The 12,977-nt window shown below is 37.5% G+C and overlaps 1 protein-coding gene across 1 annotated transcript in view; it reads left to right on the top strand.

Moving 5' to 3' along the window:
- MYRFL (myelin regulatory factor like) overlaps positions 1–8,823 on the top strand; it is a 39,362-nt gene extending 30,539 nt beyond the window's left edge. The window contains exons 20-25 of the mRNA XM_058022790.1: positions 3,305–3,379; positions 4,916–5,003; positions 5,268–5,342; positions 6,303–6,411; positions 8,462–8,536; positions 8,630–8,823. Coding sequence (XP_057878773.1) covers positions 3,305–3,379; positions 4,916–5,003; positions 5,268–5,342; positions 6,303–6,411; positions 8,462–8,536; positions 8,630–8,716 — 509 coding nt within the window. The 3' untranslated portion in view covers positions 8,717–8,823. The remainder of the gene's footprint in view (positions 1–3,304; positions 3,380–4,915; positions 5,004–5,267; positions 5,343–6,302; positions 6,412–8,461; positions 8,537–8,629) is intronic.
- The last annotated feature ends 4,154 nt before the right edge of the window (positions 8,824–12,977 follow it).

Raw genomic sequence — 12,977 nt, 5'->3', positions numbered from 1 at the left:
CATTAATCTCATTTATAAATGAGGGAATTGTAGATGGATGAAAATGAAATATGAAAACCTTCTGTCCTCAGCTGGCTGCTTCTGATATTAGGTGGAAAGAGAAGATAAGAATAAACACAAAGCATTACCTTCTCAAGGTTTTATGCTCCAAATAGCATTAAGAGTGGATCCAAGAGTGAAAAATCAGCACAGTACACATGCTACTGAAAGATTTCAGTTCTGCACAAGTTTAATGAACCTGAATATATTCCCAGATGGAAGGTAACAATGTCAATATGAAATCCAAACAGAAGGAAAACCAACAAGCTGTTTAATGTAGCTGTAGCCAAGACAAATGAAAAGGAAAATGTTTTCAGAAAAAAAGCTAAGCATTAAATATGGGGAATAATCATGATAAAAGGTGGATGCTTTAGAATCAGCTGATTAGTCTGATTCATGGAAAGGTAGAGCTGTTTGAAATTGCAATTAAATTAAATACTAATTTAGGATTTACTACAGACCTTTTCCTTCTCCACATGCAATACTTGAATCCTGTGGGCGCAGACTACTGCATTCATTGTAGCTCCTAATCCTTTGCATCCCAGAGCTGTTGATGAAAAGGCTGTTTGGAAAGCTCAAGTAGAAGCAAAAGCATTCATAAGCAAGAGAAAAATTATTAAACAAAAACTCAGCACATCTTTATGTCACCTAACTTAATGTGACCTTTTTTCCTCATATTTTTTTTTGAAACTGATTTCTCTGGAGGATTTAGGCTTCAGAACTTCCATTGATTTCAGTGGAATTGAGGAATGTGAATACCCTTCAGTGTTTGGGCCTGTTCTGCTCTCTGCTTCCATGCCATTAGTGCTCACTGCTCTCCCCTCAATGTTAAGTGCCACCGATAACCAGGAGCTGTCCTTACTGGTTGTTTCTCCCCAGTGTCCCTCCCTGCACAATAAAAGGTTGGTGAGAGCTCCTGCTGGACTTTGGTCAGCCTCAGAGGGCAGTTAACAGATTCATTGTAAAGTACCACCACCACAAGAAACCATCAGTAGATTTTTCCCACGCTGCTTATGGAATATTACCACTCACTTGAATTAAAACCATAGAGTATTTGAGAGGAAAAAAAAAAGATACTGCATTTATTGGATGAGTTTTTCTTAATCTTATCTGAAGATGATGGTTTTCCTCATTACATTCTTGCCATGCTTGTAGTTCTATATTTGTTATTGAATTGGATCTTCACAGCCCACATGGGCCTTTGAGAAAGCCCTCAGTGTTACTATATGTGAAAGAGTGGAATTTTATTTACAATTTATTGAAGGTTGCTGTGGTGCTTTGTGGTAGTTCTTGGTGTTCTCAATTGGCACCTTGTATTCAAAATTTAGATTGCAATATCTAAAAGAACAATGAAATGGTAATTCTATGATGAGTAAAAACCCAAGTGAAAATAAAGTTCTATGCTGGTTACCGACTCGGTCTAAAATCTTAGTGAAGTAAATCTGTGTTTGTCCTGGTTTTTGTACAAAATTCTGATACTGCTTAATGCCTTCTTCCAACACCTGCAAAAGAATCACAATTTTAAGTGTTTACTAATTCCAAGTTTTAATAAATATTCCTACCATGCAAGCATGGGCTGAACTATTTTATCTACATAGAGCAATCTTTTACCTCTACTAGGGGATATAGGTTTTCTACAGAATAGCTCTCTGTTAATGAAAATACAAAATTACACTGTTTAATGCATTGCTAGCATAACTGGACTATTAAGAGAAGTCAGGAGGAAATGAATGTGTGACTATTAGTTTGTGAATTAAAGGGAGGAATGAGAGAATGAACAGGCTTTTATTAGATCTGCCCCAAGATGACTGTACTGTATAAGTGATTGCATGTGTTCAGTAGCCATTTTACTAGGTGTGTGGAACTGTACAATGAAATGGGACAGCAGATGACTGCTAAATGCAGCAGTTACCACCACATCTGGCAGAACCTGTAGATCTGTATGATGAGTTAGTAAATAGGAAATGAATTCAAGGAATAGCTGGCAGCAGTATGAGAGTTTTATAAAAAACACAAGACAGATTAAAATCCCAAAGATGATTTTGTATTACATTGCTTCTGGGCCCATGGATTCCATTTCTTAATGTTGCTCCGTGCTCTTGGTAACCTACTAGCATGAGAAAAGTCTGGATTTTCTTACTTCCCAGTACTGAAATGAAATCCAAATCTGGAGTGAATAAGAAAACAAAAAGGTCAATCCAGCTGTCTCGCTTCAATCTCAGTAATAATGCATTTTGATCCTTGCTTCCTATCATGAAACAGTCATTCTGAAATCAGAAAATTTCCTTTGGAAAACATAGTAATGGAGTATTTTGGTATTCTAGAAATGACATTCGATGGAGCATGTTAATTTAGGCAATATCAGGATTTCCCAGTGCCAGTTTCCTGGTAACATGTCTGAACAGATTCTTAGCTGGCAAGCTGTATAGAGGCACAGGAATAGCATTAGACCATTTCCCAAGGGCCTGAAGGGCCATTTTCCTTCCCCAGGTTGTACTATATGATGGTTATTCAAAAGATCTTTTAAATTCACTTTTCTAGGCAAGTGTTGAGCAAATTAATAGAATAACAATTAAAAACAGAAGTCATCAGCTTATATTACACAGCCTAGTTCCATGTTTGAACTTACAGAGGTGATATCAGTGAACATGGTGATCATGCTGTTAGAGACATGTATTAGCTTTTTAAGTTTGGTTGTGCATCCTCTCTCTGTAGTACTGGCTCAGTCCTCAGTATCTTTACAACACACATTCAAAAATCTAAGTTGTTCCCTCAGCCTGTATTTAGGCATACCAGATGCCTAAATACAGCCTGTATTTAGGAATTATAGGCATACCAGATGCCTATAATTCCTAACACGATTTTCTCACTAATAAGAAAGATGTGGCTTTATGTTCAGATTTGTGCTGAAGTGCCTGGCTGCATATTGACTTTCAGCTTGGCTCTCTGTTATAGAAATTGGTGATGTTCTCTGTGTGTGATGAAGTCTTTTCTATTAGGCTATGGTTTGGAAATGTTTTTGATATTCTGTAGATTTCAAAAACTTGTTTCTTGTTATCTACAAACTTATTTTAACTCTGTATATCTTCTTCTGAATGGAGGTGCTTTGTATTTTAAAGATCTCTCTCATGGTTATGCATATCTATTCAAGAGATAATTAACAAAATTACCTTCTGGTTATGTATGGTATACTTTGGAATATACTTCGCTGTTACAATTGTGCAAGGCTGATTTTGGTGATGTTTGTATGTTCACCCTTTCACAGAAAACAAAAGTGACATGTTACCCAAACGAGATTCCATCAAAAAACCTCGTGGAAGACCTGATCTTGGAAATGACTGTAAGTTCTATATTTAAATGAAAAAATAAAAGGTTACTTGTATAACTTTCAAGATCTACTTTTAGGCTTTGAATTGTGCTTCTGGAATTTAGGGAATTTTCAGTTGTAATTCATCATTATAGAAAATTACCACTTGTGAGTCTAGTTCCTGTGAACAACAGGAAACCTGTGATTCACTATAATTTTCAGTTTATTCTTACATCTTCATTAGGTTTTTATAGACATTCTGACTACCCTCTCTAGAGAGTTCTTAGGCTTGGCTTCAGATACAATAAAATGACAAGTGGCATTTTCCTTGACAGGAGCTAAAATCTTGTGCTTAAGGATATGAATGTGATATTCATGTGCAGGAAACTCATGATACAGTGTGAAGGAAGTGCTTGGGGTTTGCCTCATCTCACCTAAGGGATTAAAATGTCAGCTGCTCAAAGGGGCCATCCCTACCTTGAGATCCTAACACTGCCTTCAGAGGACATGAAATTAAGTTCCTTGACACAGAAAGTTTGGCTTGATTTCAGGTTCCCCTTTTAGTGACTGTGCACTGCTGTCAGAGCCAGTCTGGGCTGAAAATATTGATTCTTTTCTGTACAGATGAGTATCTGCTGACTACATATGTTATAACAGCATGCTCTGGCATTCATTCAGTATGAGCAGGATTATGCCTTGTGTCTTTTTGGTTTATGTGGATCCTCTGTTTTAAGGCTTGGTTGTTTTTGGTTTTGGGTTTTTGAAATAAATATTTGATTAAAGAATAGGCAATATTTGGATGATAAAAACATCTAGACTTGGACATCTAGACCATGGACTTAAAGCAGGTGAGGAATAGAACACAGATTCTGCCTGTTGCCGGGATGTGCCCCAGTGGGATGATCTGGGAAAAAATCATTCCCCTTCTGATTTTTTGCATGTGTACACACACCTCAGATGAGTTCAGCAAGGATTTGGACAGCACTCTCAGACACATGGTGTCTACCTAAGGGAAAAACAATGTTACCATGGCTATATTCATCATCTATCTGCAGTATATTACAAATCTCTTGCAAAAAACAAAGTTCTTGCAAGTTCAAGGCAACATTATATGAAGAAATTATGATTTTCATTTAAGTTGGGTAATTTTCTTCCACAGGGAATTAGAAAAAAGTTTTGTTGCATTCCATATTATTCCTCTCAACAAAGATGAGGTTTTTCAACTTTATGGTAACTTGAATGGGTATGACTTCTAGTACATGAAAATGCATATTGACACATTTGAGTTTTACTTGGGTTGCCATCAAAGTAGCCTTCAACATCTGTGCAAAAGAAAATGGTGCAATGTTAGGTTCCCAGGATATTCACCCTTGCAAACTGAACAAGGTTCTTATCTGCAATGGTAGAATGATGGTAATCAACCAGAGGCTTTTAACTGAGTGCTCATTTGGACCTGGAGCAAGTCCTGTAGTGGCAATCAAGGCAGTAGACTAACTGCAGTTTTACTATGCTCTTATCTATTATTTCAGAAATAATCAAGAAAAAAATTATTATTCTTAATATTTTTAGGGATTGACACAACAATCAGTTCCATACAGATTTTGCAAACTCAGCAAAGCATTGACAACCGCTATTGTAGTAAAAATCTGCAGTGCAGGTAGGAGAATTTTTAATAATTATTATTTTATTATTTAATAAAATAATAACAATAATTGTTTTATTTTGTTATAGTAGGATAAAAGACCCTTATTGTGGCCTGGCTGCCTGGCTGGCTTCTGCTCACAGTTATTTCCTCTCGGATGCAGTAGTCTTTGATACCTTTTAATGTTTTTTTCTGTTTAAATTTAAATGCAATTTCCATGTTTTGGGGAAGATATTGTCTATATCAAAATCTCATGTGTATTAATACATCCTTTTTCAGCTCTGGAAACTACAGCTATGTTATTCCTATTAACAAATACACGCCCATGGATATAGAAATCTCACTGGAAATAAAGTAAGTACAATTAAAAGGAATACGTGCAGAAGACAACGGTGGTTCTTCATTTGATAGAAATTCTTGCCTGATGCTTATTGCTACACAAATCCATCCTGTTCAGAGGAGTGGGAAAAATGTAGTGCACAACTAAATTGTTAGTGTAGACCTTTTGGGTAGATTCCTTGCTGTTGCATAGGTCCAATACCACTCTCAGCTCAAGGAAGACTTCACGTGATGCTGCAGGTATTGAAATCCAGAAGTCTTGAGCTTCACTCCTAATAAGCATTTGGACACACACATATGTCTGTGTTGGCAGGATTGTGGTCTCTGGCCTAGGGATCGGAGTTTTCTTTTGTTGTAGAGAAACGTTATTAGGAACATAACATGAGTAACTCCAGAGAGTGCCTTCTTTGGGACTGTTGTGCCAACACTGTGAAAGGGGGGTTCTTGTGCAGGAACTTCTGGTGTTGCATAAAATTGTGACTTACAGCAGGGAAAAGCAGCAGACTTATTCCTTTCAGCAGCTTTTTCTCCTCAAAAGCCCACCTCCACCATGTTCTCCCAGAGGGAACAAGTAATTTATTTTGGAGTTTTATTCTGAGAAAGGCCAGCACTAACCAGAACAGCTGCCAAACAATCTGCTTCACAACAGTTCATGACTTCCATGTCTGCAACAAAGGACTTGTCCAGTCTTTTGATCTTCAATGTTATCCCTGTAAACATCTGCATTTTTCAAATAAGATGAAATATAACAGTACCCCTGAAGTGTCTACTTGTTTTGTACAGCCACTGAAAATTTGTCTTTTAAATGCATGCCATTATAATCCAATAGTATAGCACTCTCATGTAGGGATTAATACATCATATTCAGAGTTTCACTGAGTATGACTGTATTTTGAATATTGGTTTGTGGTTTGGGAGCAACTGATTTTATTTTTAATAAAGTCATTTATCCTTATTTTTCTCTGTTTCTTGAAGCACCACAGAACCATTAATTATATTTCTCTGCAAAGTCACATTTGGAAATTATTGCTCCCATTATTCTTCCAGCCAAAACAGTAGGAAGAATTTCCAAGAAACCACACAGGTAAGACTTGTATAGCAATACTCTGGGGTTTGGGAAAAATTGTTATGAAATTAATGGCTGCAAAATTCTGATCTTTGTTGAAGTACTAGAAATCCAAATGCTGGTACTTTGAGTCTGTCAGTCATGGCTGGCTTTGGCATGACCATAATGAGATGCAGTCTTTTTGTTGGAGTCAGTTTGCTGCTGACTTTTATAAAAACCTGTCCAATAATTCTCTGAAAGGACAGTTTTGATTCTACTTCAGACTAAGCCACCACTACAACTCATTATAACTCCAGAGAAATGGGAGTAATTTATCACTGAGAGCTTTAGGAGAGTCCTCCAACCTCTCATCTACTTTATGACTTCTATTATTATTTTACGCGTAATTAATTCCAGTTTTAAAGTCTAGAATTTGCTGGTAACAATGGTAGTGTTCTGCTTTATTTCTGTGTGAACAGGAGCTTAAAGGTAAATCCCTTAGGGAAAATTCTTCATTTTAAAAGCAAAATTGTTTATGTGTCATTCTCTGGATTCCCTCAATGGGGATAAAATCTGGTGAAACAGGTTGGCTTTTCCCAATAAAAAAAATATTTAGTGACCAGGTCTTGCAAATCTTGAAACACCTCCAGTAAATTGATGAAGACTTTAAGCTTTCTTCAGGTTCCCTGAACATACAGGCCTCCTTCAAGGCCCCCATTTGTCAATGTTTGTTTAGAAATGTCTATTCTGGCTAAAACAGTAGGAAAGGCAGAAGCAATGATAATAGCATTTCTGAACACATTGTAGCAGAAACATCTCTGAATTTGGAAGTAATTTCCAAGTTCTTCTGGAGAAGAGTCTTCAGAATTCTGATCTATGATCCCATACATAACATGTTTTTAATTGATTTTGTTTGTTTGTTTTTTGTGCTTAGTCAGATTACAGCACTTGAGATACCTCCAGCTGACTTTTTGCTCAACTTTTCACATGTCTTTGCAAAAAGTTTCAGGCTTCTTTGTAACAGTGGCATAGTCATCCAAAAGCTCAGATTTTCCAAGTTTTGACCTGTCTGCTGTAATTTCAACAGAATTGAAATTAAGTCAGACTTAGAGAGTTTCACAATGCAGAAATGTCCTTGAAGCTTACTGACAAAACTGGTCAAAGAGATTTCCTGTGTCAACCTGAAATCCACATCAAAAGACTAAAGCTAACTAGCCTCCAGCAGCAGTGAGCATTCAGATTTGATGTGACTCAGAATAGAAATGCTGCCTAGTTGAAGAGGTTTCTTTTAAGAGGATTTTTCTAGGGATGGGAAGGCTTATTCCCTACCAAAAGGCAGAACAGCAATCATTTGGGCTCACCAGCCCCACATAAGTTTTGTCATGTGAACATATTTTCTCCAGCAGAGAGGATGTGTCAGAAAGTGAAGTGAGGAGAAAAAGATGAAGGAGTTGAGACACTAGAAATGTAAATTACCATGGATCATTAGGTGAAAGAGAGGTGAGGATTGAATTTTGTTTTATTCATTGTAGCATAAACATTTCAGGTACAAAATATGTTGTTTCACTTTTGCATGGCAGAACACTGTAATAAAAAATAGCATGAAAACTTGCAGGTATCTGCTTTTGAAATAGTGACTGAAGACTCTACCTGTATCTTTAGAATATATGGAGGAAATTCTGTCTTCTGAGCCCTGCTGAAGTTCCTGTCCCAAAATCAGCAGAACTGCCATTTGCTAGTATTACAAATTAAAGCTCTCGGGTCACCTGGCATATCAGGAACAATCCCTATTTTTGGGGGATTTGCTTAGAGAATGAGTGAGGGAATCCATTTATTCAGAGCCAGCTGAGTGTCGCTGGGAGTCAGATGCCTGCCAGTTCTCCTCCATGTGGAGCTGATCAGAGTAAACCACATTTGCAGGGTTTAAAGTCAGCACTTGATCTTTAAATACATTTGCCTGTAGTTATCATGTCTCGATATCATAATGACCTTGCACTGCATGTGTCAATGAAACATTTCCAGAGTCTGTCCTTCTCTCCAGTTTCCCCTGGAATGAGGTTATCTGATCTGTGTCTCATTTGTCCCCTAGGGACGGCAGCACATTTGGGCTCTCCCCGTAGCTAAGCTGTATGACAGCGCATACTCCTTCCGCGTGGCCGTGCCGGTAAGCCTTTGCAAATGGCAACGTGGCAAAAGACAAATAGCACTTGAACTGAAAGAAGTTCCTCTATCAACCTCCTTTATTTTTCTTTTGCAGGGTTTTGCTAGCTGCTCAACAGACCGTTACTTTGCTGGAATGTTTTTCACTGATTATTACTTCTACTTTTATCGGCAGTGTAATTAAAAAGTTGCCAAATATTCTGTTCTTTGGGGAAAAGATGAGGAAACGCTTAATACGAAAAAGAGAAGTGAAAATAATCCTGGATGTTTTTTAAACCTCTTTCTGGGTTGTATGGGACTTTCTTGGGTTTTTTCACTTTTAAATAAAAAAAAAAAAAATTAGAAAAATAAAGTGTTAACAACAACCATAGCTCTGCAGTTCCAGAAACTGTTTCTAAAAAGACACGAGGTAATGGAGTATATGATGTTGTTGTGGGTGGAGTGGGGGCTTCAAAGCTTATTAGAGAAGCCTTCCCATTGACTCACAGGGTGCAGAATGACCTCTGGTTTTCTAAACTCCTCAGAGAGGAGTCTGGATGTGGTTGGATCCAATCTTAGCCCCAGACTTGCTCAATGGTTTAAGTCTACGGAATTATACATGTGTGATTGAACCTTTGTACAATTTTGTCATGCAGAATTAAGGATAGCAAGCCAGATGTACCAAAATGAATGATTTATTGCAATAAATGATTAGACAGATCTTAATCAGAATTACTACATGGTATGAAAGCTAACACTGCTAGTATAGTATATGATAATATATTATATTAAAGCAACGGTATTAAAGTCATCAAAAAAGAAACTGTTATTGAGTAGAGATCAATGTTACTCACCCATACCAATGATTGTGGGCAAATATCTTTAGCTCACCTTAAGAGTCATCCCCACCCAAGGGAGGAATCTCCACACATGCTCCAAGAAGGAGTGTGCTAGAAATCCCTGCCATTTGGCACTTTTATAGTATATATATAAGTGGTACTCTTATAGTATAAAGTGGCTCACTGTCAGCCATATGTCTCCATATGGTTATGGAGAAGTCAGCTGTGTCAGCTCAGCATCTTTAGATAAGGATACTTTACATATCTGCCACACCTTCACCTCACTATCAGGATGTTTAACTTTGAAATTGATGAGTCAGATTTGGTTTTGTGTAATTTAGCAGCAAAAGCAGCATGACACCTCCACTCAGTTCACCAGCGATAGCTTTGAAATGTTGCATTGCTCAAATCTTCACTGCATCCCAGACAGAGCATCCTGCTACAGGTGTGTAAATAAAATTATTGTATGGATCATAGAGAAGTTATATGATATTGTATGTACAGTAGACAAGAGCAAATGGGTAGGAACAGCTGAGCTGAGATGCCCTTAAGTTTTCAGAAAATGGGAGGATGATTAAATTACTTTATATAAAAAAATATTATTCCTTTGCAATAAGGAAACCTGCTTCTGTCCTATAGGCATGCACCTTCTTTTATTATCTGCTGCCCTTTTTTAGATGTAAATCCATTTATTTTTTTGCTAACAGAACCAAAACCAACCAAAACTCTAAAAGAGAAATGTAGCACAACAGGTCAGTTCAGTTGTCTAATGTTTCCATTTCAGAAAGCAGTCCCATCATTACCACCAAGCTGTGTGATTTAACACTGCTACTGCTATTTCAATGAGTTTTTTTTCCCCTCTGAAACAGGAATGAACTATTTACTACTAAATTCAGGTCATATTTTTTCTTGGTGTTTGTGATTTGTGTTAGATTGATAAAAGAATAGAAATATTGAAAAGAAGAATGTCTTGCCTTCATGGATTTCTACATTGCGTATGTATACACACCTGCATGGGAAAATTCTTTCTATTTATATTTTGGAAATACATTTTTAAGGAAGAGCTATTCAAATGAAATTTTACATTAGTTGCTCAGAAAGAAATCAGATATAATAATCAGCTAAAGTGTAAATAGTGTTGTAGGGTATGTTTAGATCAATCCTTTTTTGTGTAGAGAAGAGAAATTAAATATAATAGACTGACTGTAGGCTTTTAAGGATTTATGATGTGAAATCTACATTTGAAAAAATGTCCTCTGAATGAAATTATTTAACAGTGAAAGGGAAACATTAGGAAGAAAAATTAATGTCTAAAAAAGACCTTGCCACAGTCTTTGTAAACACCAGTGTGCCTTAATTATATATTTATTGCCCAACAAAGTGATGGGAGAGTTTAATTTGTTTCTCTGCCTTGATTTGGCATTTCTTTTGTCGCTATTTTGGGATTTCCTTTAGGAATGTCCTTCTCACTGAATTTTTTTTTAGATGCATGTGCTTAGTTGGGGTCAATTGCAATGTCTGGCTTATTTTCCTTAAATAACTAATTTGTTTGACCATGTAGGTGTAAGGGTTTTTCTGTGGTGTGGACTTTTTTTTTTTCCTGGGAAGAATTTGTGGTGTAAACCAGTGTTCTATAATATTCCAGAGACTAACTGGTGTTGGAACCCTAGATACAAAATAGTCAGAAATTTGTGCCTTTAATTTTTTGTAGTCCATACTTGAGGGTAGAGTCAACCTGTCACAGATGATAACATGTGCATTTTGAACAGAAACTCTACATTTTAGGCCCACCTGGTTTTCATCACACTATTCAGGATTGTATTTCCCTTCGCAGTGGCTCAGAGCACTGCAGGAGAATATAAACTCTTAAGTGTTTCCTGTCTTTAAAAGACTTTCTGTAATTAGTCTAGGGTGAGATGCATGTGGGATAGCATATTTTATTTCTTAAAAAGCTTGTGGTGATTTAATTGCACATCAGTTTGCCCATTTAAGAATTTCCAACTTGTTCTCTAGTCCTGTAATTTGTTTGTAGCAAAGTACTGTTGACGATTTCATTCAGGTTTAAGGTGTGGCTGTATGAAGGCTGTGTTCTAACACATCTGAGATAAAAAATATCAATCTTGGCAAAAGCTAGGGAAGACGTTGCAGAAATTAAATACTTGGTGTTTAAAGAACCGTGGCTGGGTGATGTTTAGCTGCTTACTGGGGTTAGACTGTGACACAGCCCCACCAGAAACTCAGTGAGTGACTGACCTTCGTGACCAGATTTTGATCCATTTTGGACTGGAAATATAGAAGCTCTAGAAATGATTCTCACTCCCCTAACTGCCAAGCCTTCACTTTAGTGTGTTTGGGGAAGTGGAACACACCTTGACAGCACTGGACTGGTGACATTCTTGGCCTCCTGCTGTCCTTCTCCCTTGTATGGCATTGAACTAGAACTACCAGAGAAAAGAATACCACAGGGAAAATATGACCAGCAGCATTTTCCATCCTGTACCAACAAAGGAAGTATGGATTGACCTTTCCAAATAAATAGGTCTGTTGCTTTTTTGGTTTGGGTTGGTTTTTTTTTTCCATTTCTGTGTCCTCAGTAACAAAATTACAACATTTTTTAATAGTGGTCATTCTAAGTTGAAAGAATTTTTGTGAATGCTGAATAATGAATTATTAATGGTTTACATAAATTTTACTTGGAACAGGAAATTCTCTTTCCCTTATCTATTTTTACCACAATGTGGTTGTAAGAGACCTTCATATAGCCATCACTGGAATATGTCTGCCTAATTTAAGAGGGACCTGAGGCAAGGCAAACTGCCAGACTGGGTGAAAGTCACAGCTGTAAGTTGCAGAAGGCAAATGCAGGGCTAGAATGGGGTGATCTTGTGCCATCTGATCTGGCTTTCAAACCATGCTGTGCATACCAAGAACATGATGTGGCACTTCGTGTTTTTACTTGACTCTAACACAGAGATCAAACTCAGCTTTTTCTGAGTTTGATCTAGCAGTGGCAGCAGCATTTGAAGTAAGAGCCAGAGATCACTTCAAAGCCCAGTGCATTGAGCCAAGAAAAGGCAGAAAATCCTGCATGGCCACTTCATGGAAACCAAGGACAAGGCAGAGGAGCAGAATGAGCAGTTCTGAGGTGTGAGTTTGCAGCTGGAATTGCTGGTGGCCTTTGGCACATCTGTGGACAGCTGTGAACAAAGAGGCATTTTGGTCTCTTACCACAGCTCAGTTCGAGTGACTCTTTTGTTCAGAAGATGCCTGGTAGGTAGGGAGGAGGCTGCCTGGGGAGAGGATGTGAGCCCAACCTGAGAAGTTAGCAATCCCAAAACTAGGTTTGCAGTCCTGCCCAGCACAGGTCTGAAGGAAGACCTGGGTGTGAGCTTTTTATTAAGTCCTGATTGTCTACATTTTTCTAGGATTTTAGATTGCTTTATAAAATCGGAAAAATACTTTCATTAAGATTTGCTGTTGGGTTAAATTCTGCTCACATACAAGAAGTCCCTCACTCAGGAGTCACTGATTTCTTGAACTGCAAATCTGTTGCACAGAACCTGGGCCAATGTGTATCTGCAAAATGAAAACCTGATTTTGAGTGCTACAGTGTGTTTTAAATAAGGC

This window comes from Melospiza georgiana, chromosome 4 (genome assembly GCF_028018845.1).
Source record: "Melospiza georgiana isolate bMelGeo1 chromosome 4, bMelGeo1.pri, whole genome shotgun sequence".
NCBI classification, from domain to species: Eukaryota; Metazoa; Chordata; class Aves; order Passeriformes; family Passerellidae; genus Melospiza; species Melospiza georgiana.
Note: the sequence above shows the minus strand (reverse complement) of the source record. Positions and strands in the feature narration are given on the sequence as shown.